This window comes from Pan paniscus, chromosome 13, assembly GCF_029289425.2.
Source record: "Pan paniscus chromosome 13, NHGRI_mPanPan1-v2.0_pri, whole genome shotgun sequence".
Taxonomy (NCBI): domain Eukaryota; kingdom Metazoa; phylum Chordata; class Mammalia; order Primates; family Hominidae; genus Pan; species Pan paniscus.
The window spans coordinates 50922119-50948462 of NC_073262.2; the positions used below are offsets into that span (position 1 = coordinate 50922119).

Sequence of the window (26344 nt, forward strand, 5' to 3'; positions counted from 1 at the left end):
CACTTGACCACAGAAACCACCAGGATGATTTCATTCATTCATGTTGCCTTCCTGGCCACTGCAAGTATTTAATTTTTCCCCTATTGCTCTAATATACTTTCATTTTTACTTGTTTGTTTCTTGTATACAGTTCACTGTAATTTTAGAAGAACAAAAAACATGTAGCTTTATACTTAGAGATGCTTAAGAGTTTTTTTTCTTTTTCTTTTTCTTTTGTTTTTTTCTTCTCAGCCTTAATCTCTGAGCTCTTTGAGGACCAGAGCAATGCCTCTGGTTGTAAAAACAATATTTAAAGATACTAGTCATACTAGTTGTAGGCTAGAAACTTTATACTAAACTCATTAAATTGTCAATGGGAAAGAAGGTATTCTTCATATCATTCACATTCCCTAAGAAAATTTAACATCCACATTGCCTAAGAAAACTTAACATCAGAGATTGCTTTGGCCAGAGTGGGGAATTAAACAGATTTTATGTGGCAAAGCCTGGAGTCACACTGGACATGGCGACCTTCAAAGCCTGCATGTAGCTCCTTGCCCTAAAATTCTAAGACGAATATTAGACGATTTGGGTCAATACCACAACTAAGTGATTCTTCCAGTTTCTTCCTCTTACCTCTTACATGTTTTCTTTCACCAAATAATATACCAGCATGCATTTATTCTCTGGGCTTCTCTATCAGTCTTTTTGACAACTTAGACCATTAGTTGGCTGGCCTAGCTAGAAGCAATTTTGTATGATACTCTTCAGTTGGCCCTTGGTATCAAGTGGGTTCATTATGATGATGTTTCCTTGGACTGAGTATGAATCAACTCTTAAAAACTTCACTATCATCATTCTAAGACTGTCTTTGAAAACCTCCATGTGTCAGTTGGACAAATGCTCATTGCTTTCAGAGAAGCATCTCAGTTCCTTTTACCCTCCTTGAGCACAAACGCGGAGCCTCTATTTCCTTTATGTGTATCTGCTCTTTCCTGCACATGCTCCAGCAAAACTGATTTTCAGAGAAGCCCGTGGAAAAACACACACTGCATCAGGTCAGGCTGTTATTTCACAAAAATTAGTACAGTGCCACCTTTCCATTCTCCCTTCTTCCCTCCCACCCTTTCTTCCTGCCTTACTTTATTTTTATGCCCTTGAACATGGAGCAGTTTGTTTTCTACTGAAGTTTAGCTGCATTTACCACCTAGATTTCAAAAAGTGGCAGACTTTTTGACTAAAGTGGCAGAAGCTTTAACATATACATGATGAATAAAAACAAGTACGCTAACTATCAATTATGTTCTTCTTTAACACCTGGTTCTCCAATTGGCAGAATCTTGGTACCAGGAGGAAATTCTACTGTAGACTTTAATTTCAAAATGTGATTTCCTTAAGGATAAGGCATGTATCTGGTAGAGTTTTGCCAGATAGAGAGATTTCTTGCTCAGGAATCACTAAACATACACTATTTAATAATACTGGTAGTATTAACTGGATGCCCAAAATGTAAAATAATAATAATAGTGATCAGAACGAAGAATTTATTTAATATCAAACCTTCTACATGCTTCATTGATTTAATCCTCACTACAAATTTTGACACCTCAAACCAAATGCCAAACCCCCTCAGGAAACTGGAAAAGAGTTTAGTGATAACTTGAATTTGGTTAACAGATTAAAATAATTTCCTTATTTGTTTGGTAGAAATAAATGTTGTGAAAGACTTGTGAATAATAATTCATCAATCCATATCAAGAGCCATTAAAGCATTGTTATTACTGGCTTTATTGCGCTTTTTAAAGAAAAAAGCTGAAAATGGAGCTCGGAGGAGGATTACAAGCAGAAATATTAATATTTAATTGATCTTTTGAAATAGTTGTTACAGACTGGGGGAAGGAAATGTCTGACAAAAGAGAATGATAAATAAGTCATGGTAATTCTATATGGGGAACTACTTATAAAACCATTAAAACTTATGATGATGAGAAAAAATTTCAATGATTGAGGCTGTTTTTAGTATTGTGTTTTATTGTTTCTTGTGTTCAAGAACAAATGCAAAAGTGCACAGGAATATATGACTTGATAATTTTTCACAAACTGGACACACCAAAGTAACTAGCAACCAGAACAAAAGACAGAATTTTACCAGCATGCCAGAAGCTTCCTTCCAGTCACCAACCACCCCTTCTAAGAATACCACTAACCCATTTCTGAAATCAGAGGTCGAATATGATTTAAATGGAATCACATTGCATGTACTATTTTGACCCTGGCTTCTTCTGCCTAGCATTGTATTGATGACATTTGTCCATATTAATAAAGGAAGCTGTACAGCATTCTGGTGTGAGAAACATTTCATAAATCATCTTTCTTTCTACTCTCAATGGGCATAGTATAGGTTTTGGCTATTTTGAATAGTGCTGCCGTAAGTAATATTCTGTATTTATTATGGTTCATATTTCTGTTGATGTATACCTAGGAGTAGAACTGTTGGTCATAGGGTATGCATATGTTTGACTTCAGTAGATAATGCAAAACAGTCTTCTTAACTGTTTCAATTTATACTCCCACCAGCAATAAATTAAATTTTAATTGTTTGCATTCTCAGAATGATGCTTTTTTTTTTTTAAAGTTCTTTGGTCAATATGCTAAATGCCAGTGATTATTTTACAAACTACAGATGAAAAAAATATGTGAGCAATTGAACTAAAATTCTCCCAGTCCTGGGATACTTATTGGAAATCTGATTTACACTTTCCATTTCTACCTATGGCTTGTGGTTGGTCTGAAGCCTCCCCTATACTGGGTTCAAGCTAGATCTTTCCTACTGTTTAAGGTCCACATGACCTTCTAGTACAGAAAAAGTTATCAATTTCACAACACATAATGATGGGGACAAGTTAGAATAACAATAATAACAAGGATAAAATACTGAAATATCTAGAGGCTTTTAGTCTTTTGTGAACACAAAGCAAGCAGGACACATTATCATCCATATTTTCCTGCTGGGCATGCAGGCACCATCAGAGGTTACGTGGCCTTCAGGAATAAATGGAAGGAAGCAAGGTGGCTTTGCAGAAGATAAAAGAGGAGAAAAATGAGGGCAAATAAACAAAAGGATAAAAAATGATGGAATCAGAGGAAACGCATAACACAATATGCTCTGATGGAAAGGGGAAAACTGCAGGCTTCAGAAACTCTAAGAGAGTGGAGGTATTATAAAAAAGAAATGAACCTCATCTACATATGCACACATATATACATATATAACTGCTCCACTGCCCTCCATTACTGCTTTTGGAGCACACTCCTCTGGGCAAGGACTATTTCTTATTATTGGGTAAGACCTTGTCAGCCTGAATCTGCCCTTCAGGGCAACAACCTCCTCCTGACAGTAACCCCCACCCGCATGCTTTTGATGAATTAATTTATCTGTGAAAGGATGGGAGATAAAAGGTAGAAAAGGAACGGTCCTTGAGGATAAGAGTTTGTGGGAAAATGGCAGAGAATGTGGAGCAAAAGGGCACCTGACTCTGTCATTGATACAAGCACCATCTCACTATTTTAAGACAAACCCGAGCCCAAAGCAGGGCTCCAGTGCAGTGTAGATGGTGGTGGGGAATGCAGTGTCCACGCTGAGTACCCCAGATAGACAGCAAGGTCTGGAAGGATGGTCAGTCTTAGGCCCTGAGGCGTTTGGGCTCCAGGTGTCCTCCAAGATACCTGAATAAGTGAGCAACTGGCTTAGCAATGTAAGAGATCTGCTTCCTACACACTGAGTGGGCACACAAGTCTCAGGCTGCCTTCCAAGGGCAAATTTCCTTAGACACTGTACTAACTGCAAATTAATCTTATTTCACCAATATAAGAAAGAGAGAGGCAGGAAATAAACACTTACACAACGTAAGAGAAATAGAGCCTGGGGCCTGCCTCCGCATGGAGTTGGGAGCTGCATCCAGTTTTCCCTGCTCATATCGCCTTGAGTACATACCACATACCATAGCATGAAGGACTTACTAGAAAATCCAGCTCACCTCTTCCCTGAGCCTGTACCTCCCAAAGAGTGAATGGATCTTATTTATCTCCATGACCCCATTGCCCAGCCCAGGGCTAACTGAGCATGCACTTGGAAAATATTTGCTCAGTGAATTATGGAAGGAAAAGAATGTGAGTGGGGAAAAAAGGATGAAGGACAAAGAAAAGCAAGTGGCCGTGCAGAATCAGACCACTGTCCCTCACTCCCCATCCTGCAAAATGCTCCAAACTCCACCGAAGCACCCACAGGCTTTTAAAAACTCTTTTGGGTGAGATAGCAGGAAAAGAGGAGGTTGATCCCTGGGAGAATGAAGAATAAATTCTGCAAAAGAAAGTCATTTCAATTTAAAACAATCATATAGTCTGGCTTTTTGCTGCACTTTATTCTCAGTCCAGACCAAGAGAAGGTCAGTGGCTGAGGCCAAATCCTGACTGCCCAGAAGGCATTGCAAATGTGTTAGGAGTGTGGTCAGCTTTCAGTTTATTTCTGGTATGCTTAAATCACAAGTAAAGGTCCCATTTCTGGTCTGGGCACATCCTCTCACTACCAGATTGGACACAACTCTCTGATTTGGACAAACAACCCAAAAAAAGGCTGTCTTATTGAACAGACCAGGGGGAAAATAATAGCAGTGAGAATGTAATTTACCAATAACAATTTTGAAGCAGGCATATGTGAACCATATAGTAATTTGAAAATGTGGTTTTGAAATCCCTTTATCTTTAAAGTCGATGGCCAAGAAAATGGCAAGAAACTTTCCCCTTTATAAGGACCTGCATTCAGCTTTTGAGGCACTCACACTCCAAGTACACTAGTGTGTGGGGACATTTCTGTTGATTTGTGAGAAGAAGTAAAATCCAGCGTAGGGAGGGATCTTTCCCTCTAGAGCCATTACACCAATTGAGTGTGTCCTTTAAATGTCAAAACCCCTCAGTTTCCAAAAGGAGTGTCTCATTATTCCAATGGGGTGAAGGCACAAATCATTTCCCATTTGAAAGAGTCTTTTGCTTACCATTCTTATTTAAGAACCCTTAAAAGAAAATCCCAAGTGGAACAGGGACATCCATTGCTGCATTCAATGTTTGAAACTGATTTGCAAGGTATTGATTATTATTAAGCCCAGTGGGCAGATGGAATAACTGAGGCTCAGAGAGAGTAAGTGGCTTGCCTAATACCATAAAGCCACTAGTGGAATGGACGGCACGGGGAGCTCTGCCTTCATTCACTTTCATTAATCCATTAGATTTTTATTGAACACTAAATATATTAGAAAACCTTTACTGGTCCCAGAGATGTGAAGATAAATTAGACACTACGTCTTCCCACAAAGAAACTCCTAGAAAGGGGAGATGAAACAATCAGGTCAGTATAATCAGGCGTATTGTGTGTGCTCACAGAGATAGGGGTGTGTACCAGGATAGACTCCCCTGAGAGGAGATAGTTCATCTGACTCATCAAAGTCTGCATTATCAATGAAGAGGAGTCTGTCAGGTAGATCAGGGTAGGGGCAGGTCCATTGTAGTTTGAGTACCAGGACCTTCAAAGGGTAATGAAGCAAAACCATGCAAACTTGGTCTTAATAACCTATTAGCATGAAACAGTGCTTTGGAAAAAGAAAAGTAGGAGGGGAAGAGGCATTATTTTATAGCTAATTCTCAGGAGAAACGAAAAATAAATTTCACTTAAGAAAATTAATTTGATTTAAAAGAAGCATGTGTGTGTGTGTATGTGTGTGTGAGCATGCACACATGTGTGTAAGTTGCACGAGAAATATATCTGATTCTGTCCCAGGTTGGGTTCACCAGAAAGCAAGTTCTGTGATGGAGTTAAGGGTACAGGATATTTTTAGGGGAAACCTTGGAAACCATACTTATGGTTGGACAGAAGAAAAAGAAAGTATGAATGGGCAGAGAAGTGAACTGTGGTAAAGGCCCAACATCAGCCCAGCACAGTCCCACCGGGAGTGCTGAAGCCAGAATGAATAACCAGAGATGTTCCTTCTTGGGCCCAACAGTTGTGCCTTTGCACTCCGGCTCAGTCACTGGATGTGAATCCCCCTGGAAAGGACATGACCTTGGTCAAGCCTTTCTCTGCAGCTGAGGCAGCTTCTGAAGGTGCAGACAGATGAAGACTGTCCACCAACAGCACTCCTAGCCGCAGGGCAAGTCCTTCTTTGAAGGGAGACCTGGACAGCAGATTACAAGGTCCTACCACAGATCCCTAAGCCCCTCTACACACGGAAGATGAGCCTGAGAGCAGATCCTTATTTACCTTGAAACAGGGACGATAACACTGGAAGCCGAATTGGAGCATGGAACTTCTTACCTCCTCTTCTACAAAATCACCTTCCCTACTGAAGCAGCTTTGAATCCACATCCCTTTCTTCCAGGTTCAGAAGAAACTCTTTTTTTTTTTTCTTTTTAACTTGTCTCTATTTGTTACAATCCTTTTAAGCAGAATGTGAGTCGGACACTACATTACCATTCAGAATCCTCTCTCTGAGCTATTTTTGAATGGCTTTACAACATGCCTAGGTAGGCTTATAATTTCCCTCCTCTGAACTATACTTTTCTTTGGAAAACAAGCCCCTTTTGGAGAGTTTCTTCCATTAAGTTGCTTCTTGGTTTATGAAACTCTGTTCCTGTCTTCTGGCTTGAGTGTGGAAGATCCCCAGACATGTGCTAACAGGATTGACAGGATGATCAAACTCGGTCTGGGTATTGATGAAGCTAATGATGCCAGCGCTGCTGAAACTGAAGCAAGGCCACCCTTAAAGGAGATGATGACACATTGTGCATGGAAAAGGTAGACGAAGCTTTGGCTGAGACACCACTTGTGCATGTGTTCAAAAAAAACTTGATAACAAAATGAGAAGAGTATAACTTGGCCAGTAGGACTTAGTGGAGGTTTTCGACACACTTCCCATCCCCTACTCTGCCCAAGGGCTTTCTCACCTCCTCTGAGTCATCTGCTTCCTCTGGGCAGACTCAGAGAAATGGAAACCAGCTCACTAAGCTCTAGGCAGTGTTGCAGCCTCAGCCACCTCTCTGGTTTGCTCTTTTACAACTGGGGCTTCCCTTGTGGCTACTCAGCATGTGGCAGTCACATTAGCTCCAGGGCAGCCTGATTTCTTTCCTGCAATTGCCCCTCAGATTGGGTCCTTGAATGTCCAGGGAGAACTGTTTTATTGTCCAGAAAGATCTGCCTTAAGTTTCTTTTTACAATTAGAATGCCAGTTTCACATAAATGATGCTCTTCTAATGATTTCTTTCTTTACTGAGTTATAAATGTTGACAAGTGGAAGTGCCAAGAGAATCAAATTACTGCTTCTAACTTTGAGTTTTTGTGAGGTCTGAAGCCCGGGTCCTCTCTTTCTGAGCTGCATGAGAAGATGATACCATGCTGCATTCTCCTTTAAAAAAGACAGTATGAATCCTGACACACACACACACACACACACCCCTCCATTCTGCTTCAATTGTCCATTGTCAATCCAACAGAGACCAAAAGATCACAATATGAGCTCAATTAAAGCAGAAGAAGTTGTAGACAAACCTTTCAAAAGTGTGTCTGAAATAGTAGGGAGCAATCTGGGCGGCCAAGGTGGGCAGATTGTTTGAGCCCAGGAATTGGAGACCAGCCTGGGCAACAAGGTGAAACCCCATCTCTATTAAAAATACAAAAATTAGCCAGATGTGCCAGCATGATCCTGTAACCCCAGCTACTCAGGAGGCTGAGGAAAGAGAATTGCTTGTACCCGGGAAGCAGGGGTTTCAGTGAGCTGAGATCCTGAGATCGTACCACTGCACTCCAGCCTGGGCGATGGAGAGAGACTCTGTTTCAAAAAATATATAATAGCGGGTAGAAAACACTAAAATGGGTGTTGGGATGGGTTAAATGTATCCAATTCTCAACATCTTCAGGAAGAGGCAAAATTTTGCTGAAAGGATGATTTAATCACTCACTTTTCCTGAATATAAAAACAGAACCAATGTTTTTTCAAACATTTTCAAGCTACAAGAACCTGATTTTGCGGATCACTGGTGCTAGGGACAAACCCAGGTGTTCTTCATCTTTTTTTTTTTTTCCCCCCACTAAAGAAGCATTTTTGAGTGGCCACTGGGTGCTCTTCTAGTGTTTCTTATGTGGCTACTGAGGCAGTCCCAGGACCTGCCTGCTAGCGCTCAGAGGTCTCTTACCATCTTCTTAAACCAACCAGAACAATTTCCCTTATGTAATTGGTAAGGGGACATTGAAAGTCATACATTAATGTTTCCTAAAAAAATTGAAGTATACTTAATATATTATTTAACTTTGAAAAAAATACACTTTTATGGGGGAATAGTAGACATAATCAGAGATTTATATAATGTTAAAAAAACAATTATTTCTTCACTTTTTGTTTCACCGTTGATGTCATGATAATTATTATCCTCCATGCACAACAGCTTTATGTAAAAATATGCTAACAGCTAATTTTCCAATTATTTCTCAATGTGAAGAGAATATAGATCTCTTCCTATACTGTGAGACACATGACATCATGCCTAATGGAAAGCACTACAGGCGTGCTTCAGGACGGCTATCTTCATGAGGCACTCACAAGCATAAAATATAAGTTACTATTCCAAGAGGAGACTGAGGCCAGTTACCTATGTGTTGCATTATGCCACAAATCAAGAGTTTAGGAAGTGCCAGAGCACAAAATAAACATGTGCACGCCAAGCCTGCCTGGCTTCACCCCTGACCTCACTGAGTTTGACACGCTTCACCTGAAATAGGAATAATAATTCCCTTCCAGCCTGGAAGCAAGAACAGCAATTTTGGGGGATCTCTCCAAATGTTATGACTTATCAAGTCAGTGTAGTATTTTCCCCAGGGGATTGTAAGTTTGGAGTAGCTTCAGTTTATTTTGACACAAATAGAGCAGTTGGGCCAAGAAAAAAAAAAAAAAATAGGCCCATGGGAAAAATAAAAAGTAGAAGGAAATAGAGTCATAAAATGAGACTCACAGGCCCCATCTTCACAAGATTTCCACTCTATAATTGCCGCATATTTTGAAAGATCTTGCGTTAAGTTTGGAGGGAATGAGACATTTTCTTTACTGTTACGTACACATGGGCATGACTGTAGGTGTGACAGTCGTTCCTAATTTGTACATGCAGATAGCAGATCTTCAAGCCTTAGAAGATCAGTTACAGTCTCTTCATTTTCATTCTGCAGATAAAGACAATAGTACACTCATGCTAGTTAGTTTTCTACCCAGGGCCTATGGCCTGTTGGCATCTGACCAGGAATGCATACTCAGATCTCTCCATTGGATCTTGGATTTTTCTTGCCTCAACCTCACATTGATGGACACATTAGCGGGGAATAACAAAGCAGAAGGGGCGGTACTATTGAGCATTCCAAAGGTGAGAATGCCACACGCTTGCAGCTTACATTTCAGAAGCTGCATATTGTGAAGAGTCTCCTGCTCTGTTAAAGAAATGTGACTGGTGAAATGACGTGGTTGCAAATGTCCCTAACCATCATGGTGATATAACAGCCTGAAGTTAAAATATTGATTCTGGAAATCCAGTATGCATTGACTCATGTATCAGCACTTCAACCTGTCACATTCCAATGACAGGGGCAGTGCTGAGAGGAACATCCTATTGTAAAAACGCAGCCTATTTCTGGTACTCAGGAAACACTCATGACCACGGCAGCTGTGTCAGTGATTACAATGCTGAAGGATGCTCCATTTTGATTGAAAGATCCTTCAGCGGCCAAAGATATCTAGACAGACATATCCAAATTAATATTTAAGTAATGCTACACTCAATCTATTCCAGTAAAGAAGCACATGCCAATGATATCTTTTCCTGCCTAGCAAATATAAATATCCAGGGCCTCTCAATTTCTGAATAATACAGAATGCAGTTGTTCATTTTGGTGACTATAACTAAGCACCAAAATGCTTATTTATTTATCTATATATTTATTGAACAACTGAATTGTGCAAGATGGAAATGTTGAGACTTCAGCTTTGTTGGCTACCTGACATTTCTAAATGGGCATATCACTGAACTCTAAATAGGAAATTCAAACTGAAAGACCATTAAAGTGACCTCCAACAGCATTTTATTCTTCTTCAAGTACATTAAGACAAATTCAATAAAGCAGAGTAACATCTGAGATGGGACTTATTGGAGAGAAACATAGCAGAAGCAGGTGCTCTTGCCACAGCTGACCTTGGCTCCAGCTCCAGCAAGATATCTCCTCCAGACCCATCGACATGCTCTTACAGCTCATTGCATTTGTGATCAATTTAACCGAAACGTCTGCAGATAGAAATCTGCCATGAAACACAGCTGCCGCCTTTCCCTTTTGACTTGCGCAAACTTTATCATATATCCAGCCTGTATGATAATTTCGTAGCTACATAAATTTTGCATGAAAGGGTAAAAAATTATTCCGTCTTTATATATACCTTTCAGCCAGAAAGATTCATAAATACTGCCTGAAGATAAATTAAACTTTGGCATGGAATATAATTTATGAAAATTGTGAAACACTTGACTTGATTCCACCAAAAAATATATTAGATTTTGATGACTAGCAACCTTCCTCAGAAGTCACCCATCAAAATGTGATGTTTAAATAGAATTAAAACAGCAATATAAATTTTTAAAATATTTTAATAGTGAATCATATCACATATATGAGTTATTAATTAAACGACTTGCAATCACAAAACGGTTTTGATAATTTATATCTTAGCTTCTGCTGGATCTGGGGAACATAACAGACAAGGAAAGAAATACGGTTCCTGTTGAGAAGAGAGAATATGATATCCTCACACTCTATTACTTATTTTCTTTTAGCTGGTGTGGTTTTAGTGACTGCTTTCCTCAGAGTTAAAAGTTGCACAAACCTAAATTTAAAGGAAGCAAGTAAGGAAACTTCCATTGAATGCTGGTGGCATTTCATCACTAGCAGTAAAGCTATGTAGTGTGGGAGTTGGCAAAAAAAAATAAATAAACAAAAAAGGAAACAAAGTTAAATCTGGGTAGACTGACAAATTCTGTTACTTATTTACATCACTGTTCTAAACATCTGAACTCCAAGTTTTATATAAAAGCACACTCTTCGTTTTGGTAGTATTGACAATATTTCTTAACTTTAAGAGCTCGATTTTGTACTTTAAAGCTTTACAAGCCCTCCTCAACCTATGTTAATTTTTTTTAACTACAGCTATAAGGCTCACCCTGTATTAGTCTCTCTCTCTCATATCTGTCTCTCTCTCTCTCTCTCTCTCTCACACACACACACACACACACACACACTCCCTTATGTTTAACAAAATGTAAGAATTATGTCAAGGGAAACAAAATGCCAACATAAATGTAGTTAAGGCTCAGGCACTGAAGAGAGACTTCCAAAACCCCATGCTCTCTTCTCTGTGAAACACACACACACACACCCCAGAGGATTACAAACTCCTTGAAAAGCAGTGGTAGTGCTCAATTCATCTTTCAATACCCACTATCTAACAAGATACCTGACCAGTTGTAGATGCTCAGTGACTATGAGCGGAATGAAAGAAGTGAGGAATGACTAAAGAAGGACGCCTGGATCTTTCCAGGCCCCCCACCAGCAGCAGTTGCCAGTTCAGATGAACAGCCTGTGGCAGGTTGATCCCCAGTGCTATGATTTCAGGTAGTATCAAAGAGGCCCCTGATTTAGAAAGGGATCATTCCTCTCTCAACCATGTTACTGTTGACGAAAATCCCTTTAAAATGGTTCAACTATATCATTGCATGGATATCTGTAATTATCAGGACTGGGGTAGCACTTGGAAGGGTGGCCCATGACTTAGAGCCTACACCCACTAAGGTGTAAGGAGTTGACATGTCCTGTCCCTTGGAGTAGATTTATATTACAATGATGTAGAACAAAAGGGGTCCCTGGATATCTGAAGACAATATTACAAAAAGAAAATGTACAGAATCTGGACAACCTCAAAATTTGCTAAAGGTTAGCATTATCTTAACTTAATGTAGCTAATGAAGTCAGAAAAAAAGAATGTATAGAATGAAATTTACCATTAGAAATGATTTATGACATTTTGATCATATCCCAGATCTCAGATAAAAGAGAAATTTTTCTTGGGCATGGTCACACAGTGATCTTGTAGGGTTTAGCACAAAAGGAGCCTTAAGATGTCCCCTACCTACAAACAACTGGCTGTTCAGCTGCAGTCGAAAATGGCCCTCCTCCGACGTCTCCCTGGTGCTCCTTGGAAGGTTGTCCACCTGCAGGGAGGTCTCCTTGAGGTTCCTCTCAGCCCGGACATAATGCCATTGGTTGTCATTCAGAAGAGAAGGAGACTGGACTACAAGCTCCACAGGACCATTCCCGACATCCATGGCAAAGGTGATCTCTGAAGGAGCTGAAACCGGAAAGGAAAACAGGAAGAAGGATAGAGGGAGTTGTTAGCACATTCAACGCACAGGCTTGAGTGGGAGAAACGATTGTATGTCAATATCAATGTAGAGAAGACTTCTTTTGAAATCCCTGCAGCATTGAAATCACCATTAATAGTAACAGCTACCAAATTAAATGTGTATACTTGTTCCAAGTTGTTTTTTTCCTGCTACTTTTGCAAATTCAGGAAACAGGATAGGCACCTGGACCATTCATGCTCATCTGATAAACCTGCATGAATGCCGAGGCCCTGGATTTTCTGGATCTGTTGTGGCTTCAGCTGTGTCCTCCAGGATATCTGCAGACATGAGGTTAGCAAGGCAGCTCCACTCCTGCAGGGAGGAGACTTAGGCCCTGGGAAGTCCAGTGCTTCCTCCTTATTTTACTAATGCATGTTATATAAGCATTTGTGCTATTTCCATAATGAAAAAAGCTCAGAAAGTTGTATCGCCTTGTCCAAGGAGACACTGCTGCAGGTGGCAGTACCTGCAATCAAACCCAAGCCTCCTGTCATCACAAGGGACTCCTTCCATTATTCTTTCTGCCTTTCTATAACAATCTGTGTATAATGGAAGCCAGATGGCACCCAGTCAGAAGTAAGCATACTGATGATGGTGAAATGACAATGGTGATGGCAGCGGTGATGGTGGTGGTGGTAGTGCTGTAGTAGTGGTGGTATTGATGGTGGTGGTGGGCATAATGTTAATGATGATGGTGATGGTGGTGCTGATGGGGGTGGTGGTGATGGAGGTGACGACGATGGTGATGGTGGTGGTGGTGATGATGATGGTGGTGGTTGTGGCAATGGTGGTGATAATGGTTGTGATAGTGGTGGTGGTGATGGGGGTAATGGTGATAGTGATAGTGGCAGTGCTGGTGGTGATAATGGTGATGGTAGTGATGGCACTGGCAGTGGTGGTGTTGATAGTGGTGGTGGCAGTGGTGGTGATGGCGATGGTGGTGGTAATGGTGACAGTGATGGTGATGGTGGCAGTGCTCGTGGTGGTAATGGTGATGGTGGTAACGGAGGTGGTGATGGTGGTGATGAAGGTGATGGTGATGGTGCCAGTGATGGTGGTGGTGATGATAATGGCAATGGTGGATAACCATTAAGAGAGAGAACTGGAAGGGGTAGCACAGTGGGAACAACGAACTCTATGCCAGGCACCATGCTAAGCACTGACCATGGATTATCTCATTTTAATACACAAAACCACCCTATGAGAAATGTACCATTATTAGCATTTTATGAGTGAGAAAACTAAAGTGCACAGAAATATAAATAATTTGCTGCAAGTGTCCTAAGTGGTTAGCAGAATCTGACTCCAAAGGCAGGGTTCTTCACGATTTTGCTCTATTGAGTATATTGTCTTGTGTTTTCCATTATCACATAAGAATGTTCTAAATTTAAAGGAAATGGAGAGGCTAATTATAATGAACAAATTGAGGATGAGGAGAGGACTGGAACTTTCATATGCTAGGCATTCCTTTTTTTCTAGGCACCTTCACAATTGCTCCCTCTCCTCTACCCCCTAAAATAGGAAATGGGTATTTATTTGATGAAGTCATCAACTGCCAGATTTAAATTATCAGAAATGCCAAAAGACAAACTCCACCTCAGAGCACTTTCTTCCCAGCCTTTAAACCTTAACTGAAAGCAGCCTCCATCAAAGTCCGCATTACACAGAATTTTGAGTATCTGAGAGCTCGAATTCTTTTGCTTTCTACTGAGCCCTGGCCTAAAGGAAAGGTAGTAAGGTGGAAGCAGTAAGAATGGGATTTAAGAGCTTAGACTCTGCAGCTACTGTGATCTAAGGCGAGTTTTCAATGTCACCATGCCTTAATTTTCTTGTCTGTAAAATGGGAATAAAAACAATACTTAAATCATCAGATTATTTAGACATGAATCCTGATAAAGTTATTAGAACTGTGCCTGGCACATACTGCATGTTCAACAGGTGACGGCTGTTGTTATTATTACTGTGATCTGTGATTTTTCAACCTAGGCAAATTGGCTTCAGGTGACAAATTCATGCCTTAAAGGAAACAGAATTGAAGGGAACAGATTGAGTGATGAGCAGTTAGACTAAATAAGAGTGAAGGTGGCCCCTTGAGTCTTTCTCTGTTTCTTATTCAGATCACCAGTGCCACCTGGCAGCCCTGCACATCCCCAAATTTAAAAACACTTAACTGAGAGATGACTGGACCCCACGTTTACATTTTTCTATAAAACACAAAATAAGATTGGTGAGAATTTGGGTGAGGAATGTTAAAGATTTTGCTAAAAGCTTTCCTGCAAGGCTAGTCTTGTGGATAATAAATTCCACTGAGACAACACATGTTTGGGGAGGGCTTGCTGCTTCGCTGGCTGTGACTAGCCTTGCCCCCTGACCACAACCTCCATTAATAGGTTTCCCATCTGTGCTTACCTCTGCTCCAAACTGCAGCCCCCTGCTGTATAATAATCTGTTTATTGTCTCCCCCGAGTCTGCAACTCTAGAAGAACATCTGATTTATCGTATACCCAGCACCTAGCACTGTGCCTTGTATACAGGAAGTTCTCATTTTATTCATTGAAACATCATTACACTGCACATACTAAATGCCATTCTGCCATTTTCTTTATACCTTTACAGTTTTATACCAAGTTATTAGGGTCCTTGCAAAGTCTTTAAAATTATTATTATTTAACTTTATTAAAGCAACTGTTAAAGACATACTATGTTTAAGCTGCACCTCTTAGAATCAGTAAAATTAAATAAAATCAGTAAAATTCAATAAAAATAGTTAATATTTATTGAGTACTTACTGTGAGCCAAATACCTTACTACTAATTTTTCATTAATTGACTCACTAAGACTTGCTACAACTTTATGAGACAGGGAATCTTTTACAGATGAGGGAAGTAAGGTACAGGTAGTAAGCTGTACCTAAGTAAGCTGACTCAGTGTGGGTGGGGCAGAGTCTGGATGTGAATCCAGATGGTGTTTCCCAGGGCTCAATTTTTAAATTATCATTCCTGCGATAAAACCTCCACACCTGGAAACCTGTGCAGTTGCCCTGGCTAGTCAAAGCTAGAATAGATAATAAAGATGCCTGAAAACAATGTGAGAGAATGAATGATACATCCCACTGTGGCCCAGTATAACAGGGCCCTTAAGGCAAACTCAAGCTGGCTCTCACTTGCTGAAGAGGTGGACATAGCCCACTGGCCCTGAATAGGAAGGAGAAGACCAATGACAGCATTAGCTCTATCATGAACTTACCCTCTAAGTTCAACTTCCCCCAACCTTCTGAGAAATGCCTTCTCTCACCAGCTATTTCTTTATGGTTCAAGGCAAAACTAAGGAGTCTTAGCCTTTCAGGGCATTTTTTTTCAAGCCAGACCCTGTGCTAGGCACTGAGAATTCTGAGACAAATGAAACAAGATGAGTTCATGATTTACTTTTGAGAAGACTGATAAAGAAAAGAAAGGGCATGTTTAGGGCTGTAACAGAGTTTCTACCAAGTGCTCCTAGGAGATGAGAAGAAGCTGCTAAGAAGACTCCTGCATGATGTTCTTCCAGGACTGACCACCAAGCCCATTAGAGAATATCCTTACGACACACTCTGCACTTCTCCCAGCACTCAGTCCTGAGCTCCATGAAGACGGAACCACATTCCATTTCTGTGTCCTCAATCCCCACCCCAGGTTGGCATGAGAGAGATTTCAGGGTCGATTTATGGAATAAATAATTCATAAGGCCTTAACATAGTGAGTTAATCTCTCTGGCCTTCCACGTGTCCATGTGTAAAATGAGAAATATGAACTAAATAAAATACTGTTAAAACTTTTCAGGGACATAATCTCTTCAAGGATCTGATGGCAGCCACATTTTCTATCTCTAGAAAAATAGTACCTGTGGTATTGCACAAAATTGCAGGGGCTTCCTCTATGTCCTGTGCCTCAAAACCTGGAGGTAAATAATTGTATATTCTCTTAAGTTCTAACATTGTCAATCCTGTGGACTGGTGCAAAGCAGAGTTGGGGTTGCTGCAAGGAGTCAGACAGAGCTGGGTGGGTCCTCGATCCTAACCTTCCCAGCCGTGCGATCAGGGCTTGCCACTTCCCCTCTCTAGGCTCATCCTGCCTACCTGTGCACTGTGTGGTGGTAATCACAGTACAACACAGTGATCGTCATCGATGGGAGTGCTTGGAAAGAAAATGAAATCAGGAATGTAAAGAATTGTATAGTGTCTAATCAGAATAATTGCTCAACAATTCAACAAAAGTGTAATTATTAGTAGTATTCATTTGTACTATTTTCTGAGGTTCTAACTATAGTGTGTCCAAGTTAACATCATATTTTGTAATATTCTCAGTATCATACTTCTGAAATCATAAAGTTAAATCTTTCTTTTCTCTCATATTTATACAGTAAATATATACATAAACATACATATACATACACACACACACACACATACATACAATATATATATGTACAGTTTTTCCTCTGAGCAGCTCAGCAAATTTCTGGTTTTGTTTCCTTTCAAGGTATTTTTAAAAATAAATTACACATTTCAATTCTGACAACTGCCTTAGAAGAATCCTCATTGATTGTCTCCCTGACGACTACCTTCTTTCTAATAATACTGAGTTCGCTTTGGGAAACTCTTCCCTCTTTCTCATTCCCATGGGCTTCAGGGGAAGCTAGCCCACTCTCTGGTGTGGGGGTAGGCCCTGCTATAAATCAATCTGCAATCTATACGTTCCCAGTCACACACATTGGTTCTTGGGGGCCAAGTGAGTGGCCTCTCAGGAGGATTGCTTGTAAGGCTGGAAAGCAGGGATTCTTCACCAGCTGGGATGCAGCTCCACCATGATGGAGAGCCAGCCTTAGACCAAAGTAGACATTCAACATGCATAACAGAGAGAGAAAACCATCAGATGACTGACAACTTTGTTAAACTACTGAAAACAACCATAAACGAAGCCAGTCCTACCTCCTCTGGGCTTAGTCACATGCTCTAGTACCAGTGAATTCCCATTCTTGTGGTTGCCAGTTTAGATTGAATTTTCTGTTATTCGCAGCCAAAGGCATCTGGGTGGCATATGGACGTCACCAACCCCATGTTGCATAAATAAGCATAGGAAGGGAGAAGAACTTGCTCAAGGCAGCTCACAAACCCACTTGGAAGAACAAAAGTTCAAATCCACATTGGGTTCTAGTCTAGCTTCTTTCCACTATGCCAGACTGACTCTCAAAAGCCATTTCCTTCTGATCTCATCTACTCTAAAATATCAATTTCTACCTGTACAGCCATTGTGAGATAGGTATCAAAATAGTTATTGTTTTCACAGGCCCACTAAAACACATTCACTAAGACTTGCGAACATAGTGGCGTGTCTTCTTTTTCATAGAGTACAGGCTACAAAATTCAAATACCTTTGAAAGCAGGCTGGAAGGAAATGGACTGAAAATTTCATGGGAATCTACTGTTCCCTGTCCAATAATTTGGATATATCAACCTTGGAAACTGCTGCTCAGATAGTTTTAGAGGAACACTCCTTGCGGATGGGAGGGAAATCTATTCTGAGCCACTGCATCTGTTAAAAGGCCATTTCCTTTCCAAGTGCCTGGTCTGTAGAGGTTTCTTGCCATGAACCCTTTAGGGTAAAAATTCCATCTGCCTAAAATGCGTAATATGAGAGTAGCTGTAAATAAAGAATACAAGATGTTTCCATCCCACTTTGGTCTTTTCTCCTTTTAAATATTAATAATAACAAATATTTGAGAGTATAAGATCTTGAACTTTTCAATGTTTTTATATAAAATCTTGTCTTGGAGAGTATATGTTCTCCAATCTGGTGATATATTATATACCAAGCAATTACTTCAGTGGGTTTTGATTTTTGTCAAATGTAATTCTAAAATACAGTACCACAAAGTGCAAACAAACTGGACATTGATACGTAATTAACACTAAATCATCAGTCATTACCTTGTAATAATATACGTTTGCTGCTGCTTTAATGAATCAAAAGGCCATGGGGCCTGATTTTTATTAAATTTACATTGAAGTTATTATATCCATATTATGAAATTGTTAGCATTCAACTCAACATTTTTAGAGACTGGCCATGTTAGGTACGAGGGATCTTGTTTCACACCAAAGCCACAAGAGCTTCCTCCCATTAATAGTCTCAATAGTTGGAGCAAAAGGAGGTTAAAACTACCAATTAAGAAGATCTTTTTCCTTGTATGTATTGTGTGGTAACTGCAAAAGAAACACTTAGCTGCTTGGTAATTTGCAGGAGACTTAAACACCTCTGTCATCTCCTCCAGTCATTTTTTTTTTTTTTTGTCTCCTTTTCTGGAGCTCTCAAGTTTCCAATTTCTGTTGCTAAGACATGACTTATGCTTTCAAGGGTATTTCATGCAGTCACATCATTATAGTGATATGGTCAATTGCCTCAATCAAACTACAGAAAAACATTCATTTAGACACACATACATACGGCACCTAATGACAAGCGTGAGTCTTTATGGTCATGGGAATAACAAGGGCAAGGTGGTGGGTACAGCCTACCCCGTCTATAAGCAATAAAAAGTGCGCTGCATGCAGAGAACCAAAAAAATAGCAAATGTCACTAAAAATACATCTTTTTAAAAATTATTACCATACACAAGTAATTCTAAGCAATGTTAGTGATAAAACGTCCCTTCACCAAACAAATCATTTGTTGGTCTGTTTCAATAGATGCTGAAGCTACTGTTTATTTTTATTTTTTATTTACCTATTTTTTTTTTTTTCTGAGACAAAGTTTCACTCTTGTTACCCAGGCTGGGGTGCAGTAGTGCAATCTTGGCTTACTGCAACCTCTGCCAGTGGGGTTCAAGCGATTCTTCTGCCTCAGCCTCCTGAGCAGCTGGGATTACAGGCACCTGCCACCACATGTGGATAATTTTTGTATTTTTAGTGGAGATGGGGTTTCACCATGTTGGGCATGCTGGTCTCGAACTCCTGACCTCAAGCAATCCTCCTGCTTAGGCCTCCCAAAGTGCTAGGATTACAGGTGTGAGCCACTGCGCCTTGACTTAAGTTCTTACTCTTAAAAATAAACAAATATATTTTGTTTGTATGACACTACTGTTAATTTTTAACAATGTATGTATAAACTTCAAATTAGTATGTTTTCTCTCTTTCCACTTAATAAATATTATATTCTGAGGGAAAGTTAATACAGAGAACTCTAGATTTACCATTGTCTTCTAAAAATACAGACTCAAATCTAATTGTTTATTTTTAAGAATAAGAACTCAAGTTCTCATTTTTCATCTGTATAATTACTGTGCTAGCTTTGTTTGACTCAAATCTAATGTTGAATACATGAATGTATGGAACCACAGAGGTTTGAGACAAAATTTGCATCCTACTAGAACCCAAGCAACTTCAAATTCTTAGGAATATGGTAACTTTTTACCTAATAAAATAGAAATTTATCATGAATTTTCTGTTGAAATTATTGTAGTATAATTTTTTTGCTTGCAGAGACATGTAGAAGTTTCTAGAATCAATCCTGAAATAAAAACATTGACAGTACTAGAATTTACAGAATTTAGTATAAAATGAAATTTTTATGAATTTTTAAAAAATACATTAGGAAGTTTAAAACCTTATCTATTTGTATAGCTCTTGCTTCATATGAAACAAACTAAAATTAATAGAAAGTATTATTTTCTCAATATAAGATAAATGGACATGAGCACACTCTCTTTTGAACATGAACATATGAAAAAACTTAAATTTTATGAAGTCACTGTCAAATTTCGAGAAGTAGAGACTCAGAAACATAAATTTTAATGTTACTATGATCGCAACAGAGCAATGTATAGGTATGCTTTTTCCCTTTTTATTAAAAATACCACTTGATGTAATTTTTTTAAATTGTATTTTATTGGTATTGGAATATTGTTTCATTAGTACGATTATATACAAAATGTTTAATTATAGGAAATGTCACCATCTGTATTCCCGTTATTTTTCTTCGCATATCATGATTATTACTGAATATAGTTTATATGTAGGATATGCAGTGCTAAAAGGTGATCCACATCCTGGCATCAAGTTTATTAGATACGCCACTGTCCACGGGGAAGTGGCAGAGAAACCATGGGAATTCCGATTGGATAGTCACACGCTCCTAGTGTGGGAAATAAGTCAGGAAATTACTTTTGGAACAAAGGCAAAGCAAAAATGTAGACCCTAAATATGAATAGAATGCATAATAATCCTCTTTTCAGCTTTGCATGGAAAGTGTCATGAATAAAGTCCTGTAGTGTGGAAGATTAAAGTCACAGGTAAGAAATACCTTTGGAAACTGTAATAGGTGTCTATGGGAATTTTCGGAATGCCCATGTTTTGATGAGAGAATGACTGATTAAATACTGACAGGTCATAATAAATCATAAAGCATCAGAAGGAACTAGACATTATCACTGCTAATTTTACAGATGTCCAGTGAGATTAATTTGCTGGTACAAATGCCCACTAGTGACTGGTGGCAAAAACAAGACTAAAACTTGTTTGTTGATCAGTTACATTAAATTCATAATTGAGGGCACTTACAGCTTATTTCGAGTCGAATGAAGTCTTTAATGCCAAGATTTTCTAGGAAAACTCCGGATAATGCTGTGGTTTTAAAAAAGAAGGAAATATCGGCACTGAATTCCGCATGGAAGGTAGGAAAGTGGAGGTAAGAGGCTTCTGTATAAAATGAGACGGCGTTCCAGAAGCGTCCTGCAAATGAGAAAATCCTTCAACATGGTTTATAGTTTTCAATGGGGTATGGGAAAGCACTGGACATGTGGATAATTTTCAAGACTAGGGCACACTGCAGGGAAAAGGGATAAGGGAGTGAAAACATCTTGTGCTCATGTAATGCAGAGAGAAAGCTTCTTTCGATTTTGTACTCACGGTCACCATAGCAACGCAAGGGACCAATTCTCCAAGCGGCTTCTGAGTTTGATCTGTCGGTATCAGTGATAACTATCTGAGTGACAGGCAAGTGGTCTTTGAAGGAAAGAAAGCCAGTATCATTTGTCCTGCAAAACATAAATTTAAGAAAAAAAGAGGACAAAATGTAGATAATCTAGGGACTCTTTTCCATGACCCCTCTTTTCAGAAGTGATTTGGCCAGTTGCAGCAGGGTAGGGGCAGAGAGGGGGAAAACAGCAGGCCTTTCATCGCCTAAGTGTGTGTGAAGGGAAGGAATGTTAATTACAAAACCCATGGCTGGCTTCCAAAAACAAGTGAATTTTACATCTTCCCCACGTGTGCTTGTAGAAATGGATAGTTTACAAAGATGCTGCTTTTGGTGGCTAAGAGCAGCCCAACAGCTCAATGTGTGCAAATGTGACATTAAACCTCACCTCTCATTCCCATAAAGAGATCGGCTATCTCAGCAACTAACTTGAAACAGCCATCACAAGTTCCACTCAAAAATCACTCCAAGGACTTGTTTCAGCCACCTGCCAACAGGTTTTAATCAACTTGAGATTTTTTTTTAACCACCTTTTAACTTGAGGTGCTTTATAGTTACTGCTTCGTTGCTTTTCATTTTGTTCTTAAAGATCTCGGTAGTTAGTGACTCTGGCTTTGTTTTTGTTAACCATGCAAATAAAATATTGACTAATCACCTTTGGATAAAGTTTAGAAAGAATAGTATAAGCCATTGGATATTTTCCCCTTTTGTTTAAGGTGGTGTTTTTGGACTCATGGTAAGGGCCACATCATTTGGCTGAGAAAGAAAAATTGGATGTACGAAACTAGCATTGAATGTACAACGGTTTTGAGCAGAAATAAACTAGGGGATAGGTATTTTTCCCCCAAAAAAATCCTATGCTGTAGGTGTCATTATGCCCATTTACAAATGAGGAAACTGAGGCTCAGAGATATTAGATAGCTGGCCTAAAGTCACACCTCACACCACAGAAGAGACAGGGACAATGCCACATTCTTGGTATCCCCAGTATCTACCCCAGGTCTTTAAGGACATAGTTTTAGAAGTATACAGCTGTGTTCTGGAATCTCAGTCCCCAGGTCCTAGCTGTGTTAGACTGGGCAAATAATTTCATTTCTGAGATCTTCAGTGTGCTCAATTTTAAAATGGAGATAACATCTACATCACAGTGACTAATGGGTTTAAAAGAGATTATGTAGTCACTTAGCATGGTGCCTGATCTACGGTAAATGCTCAAAAATGGTGGCAGTGACACTTATTTTAGTTCTAATCTTTGTTCCTGAACTGCTCTGTGGCCCCAGGCAAGTCAATTTATCTTTTTATGCATCCACCTATGATTTTGTATTGGAGAGCTTATATTACACAGCACATGTAGAAAATTAAATTTTCAGATTTATTATCCAACTCATGAAAACGGAGAAAAACATATTAATTCATCTTGATTATGAATAAGTCAAATATTCACCTGTACATATATTCCTACAGATCAAAAGGAAAATGTAAAGAAATATACTATACAATATCTACAATTCGAATACCTGTACTTAGAGGCCATTCAAAGGATATAGAATAAGGCTTTTGTCTCAGCTTGAAAGTACATCTATGAATGTTGCATAGACACAGGGATGAATTTCAGTCTCCACATTCCGGTATCTTTTCAGGCAGAGATTTCAAAGCAAATTCCAAACAGCCGAAGTGGAATGAAGACCAAACCCATATCCTCTCCTGAAGAAATTCTGTACTGCTATAGAATGGTATGTCTCTCCATTTCCATTTTCAAGGTGAAAATGGTAGTTTCTAAAGTCTGCCCATCAATGCCAACGACTGCCTTTCATACACATTCTGGCATCTTTTCTACAAAAGTTTGATGTTTTTGTGTCAAAGTGTTGGGATCTAAAAATAGCACTCTAAGAATAAAATTATCTTCCAAATAACAGAGGAAAGAAATCATATTTAGTTTGATGATGCAAAGCACATTACTAAGAATACTTTTTACCTGAAAACATAAAGTAAATTGCTCTCTAAAGCTGTTTAATGCAACAGAAACAGATACAAATTTAAATGCCTACAGGGGCCAAGCAAGTCAAAAAGCATGCGAATCCAGCTTTGTGTTAGTAATAAATGGAAATTGACACACAATCTCTTGTCAGGGGGAAAGAGAGATAAGTATAAAGTAGCTGTCCCAACTAAAACAGGCCTGTAGTACTCACTAGCAGCAGGAAATTATGCTATTCTGTAATATGAGACCAAAGAGCCAGGCTAGAATCTTAATGTAAAAATTTTCAGGTTTTGAATATTGGCAGTGAATTTTAAATTTCTTTAAAAAATTATAATGGGAACCCACACTGACTGGACCAATAAACTGCAGATGAAGGCTGTGTTGAGCCTATAGGCAATGGAATCATCAAGGGGAATTTGCGTATTTCTTCCTGCTTTTAAGGTCATATTGGGAATATGATCGGATTTAATTAAATTTGTGAGTGACAGGTACCATTCCAGCACTTCAAAACAATGGGTAGGACAATTGGTGGTGATGGTAGTGGTGATCGTCATGGTGGGTTTTAGTCACAATAAAATGATGCAAATGATGGTGGTACCTATTGATAGGCAAGGAGTCTACAGCTGTAGATTTGCTTTCTTCATGCCAAGGGTAAGGATTCTGCAAACTTTCACTTCCTTTGGAACAATGCACAAGGCCCTTCCTAAGTACAGTTGAGAGATGATTGTGTTGTATGTAGTAAGAAAGCCTGTCGCTGGGATCAGACGACATGAGTTGAATCCATGTACCTCAACACCCTAGTTGTATAACATCAGTGAGGTCACTCTGGGGATCAGCTTTCTTATGTTTTAAATGGTTATAATAATAACAATAATTCAATATTGTTGTATTAATCAAAGGGAATAATGCATACAAAACAATGAACACACCAACTTGTACATAGTAGAAACTCAATACATACTTATGGAAATTCTCACTGAAGTTTGAAATAAAAATATGACATACAAAGAATATATAAAAGGAGAACAAGAAACGGCACCCCACACCAGGAATGCATGAGCAGAGCAGCCAGACATTCCCATTTATGGAGTCTACAAGGGCACATGGAATAGGCATATGATCCTTAAAAAATACTTTAGTATGACCTAAAAATAATAAAACACATGTGGCAAGAAAAAAATTAAATATTCTCAAGAGCAAGGGTGTGGTACAGAATTAGTCAATGTGGTCTTCTCTAAGTTTAAATATCTGAATTTTGGTATTTCACCAAATTTAGAGTGGCAGAGTGGTGGGGGCGGGGTATCATTCAGGTTTGATGAAATGTCACAGACTGCCATTCATTTTCATCAACCAATTTTGGTTAACTGCTGCTTGGTAAGCTTATTTTAGTATATAATTTGGGTGACTTAACTATTAAAAATTACAGTGGGTTTTTTTTCCCCTCTTTTGTGTCCTTTCCTCTTTCAGTCACTCAGAAGCAGCAAATACAACGTTATATATATGGTAGACAAACAGAAAATTATAGGAAGAATTCAAGAACTCAGTTCCCTTTGAAGTCCTTATGTGAATCTGAGTGGATCAACCTCAAGAGACCCCACACCCCCTTCTCCTGAGTGGGGTACATGATGTTTTTCGTTTCTTATGGCTGCAAAGGAGGAATGGCCAGTAAGATGCCTGCAAGCAACTCTTCAAGTCTGCAGTGCTGCACTGATGCTTGCTGATAATTCTGTCTTAGCTTTGTTTAAGGAGCAATTATTTCTCTTTTGCTTTCTTTCTCAAGGCTTCCAGATTTAAAAAAAAAAAAAAAAAAAAAAAGACCGAGGAGTTTAGGTAACAAGAAGCTTTAAATGAGCTTAAAGGTCATTTGGCTGCCAACCAAAGCAAATGCAGGCATTGAGTGGTCAAATATACAGTCTACCCCAGGATAATATCCATCTCCCTGTGCTCCACACAGGGGTTGGTGGGGGGGCACTGGACCACATCTGCAATCTTGTTTTTATTTTCTAACATAAGAAACAAGGGGTGAAGGCAAATTAAGTATGTATTTAAAATGTTCAGAAACTATTTTTTTTTCTATAAATGCTCCAGAAATCTGAAACCATAGGACTTTTCACAAACAGATACAAGAAAACAAAAGCAGGTCTTTTGTTTTCAAAATATATATCTCTCTTTCTCTGGAACACATCAACTGTTTGTCTTCTCCAACTCTTCAAATTTCTCAAGACTCAACTCCAGTTTCCTCTCAAAAATGTTCCCAAATGTTCTGTATTCTCTTTTCCCTCTCTATTCTAATTTTAATTTCTTGCATAAAATATTTTGTGACATTGATTTATATATTGACTTGTGTATGTGTGTGTAATTCTTGTTTTCCCTGTTGGAAAATGAGTAAATGTTTTGTAGAGAATAAGCTCGACATTAAACAGCAATCTAGCAAAGGTATCTGCAAAGTCAGACCATCGAACCCACTGTGATTTGCTTTCTCTTGGCTTGAGCAGTCCTCCCCTTGTCCATGGCTAGTATTTTATCCTGAATCTCATCTTCTGATTTCTCAGGGCACTTTCTCCTTCAATTAAGCTCTCTCTTTATGTTGTACCTTCAACTTCTCCCACTCTTTCTGCTTGCATGCTGTAGTCATCCTCAACCCTATCTCTCAATCTAGTTACTTCCCTTCTTTTCTCTTCAGAGCCAAATTTTCTTCAGATAATTGCCTGCATTCTCTCATCTCATCTTCCTCTGCACCCTTTTCCACCTCAACCTACGACAATTGGCCTTTTTCCCTTTCAGTCCACTGAGACTTCTCTTATTAAATTGCTAGTTTCCGTGGAACATGTCGGCCCCTAATGTCCTT

General features: G+C 39.2%; 1 protein-coding gene across 2 annotated transcripts in view; it reads right to left on the bottom strand.

Moving 5' to 3' along the window:
• Positions 1–26344, bottom strand: part of CNTNAP5 (contactin associated protein family member 5) — an 876843-nt gene that overhangs the window by 136701 nt on the left and 713798 nt on the right. For both annotated transcript variants that reach the window (XM_055108578.2, XM_008953637.5), the window contains exons 15-17: positions 21452–21579; positions 21104–21274; positions 12237–12455 (exon numbers count right to left, since the gene is read on the bottom strand). In XM_055108578.2, the coding sequence (XP_054964553.1) occupies positions 12237–12455; positions 21104–21274; positions 21452–21579 (518 nt within the window). The remainder of the gene's footprint in view (positions 1–12236; positions 12456–21103; positions 21275–21451; positions 21580–26344) is intronic.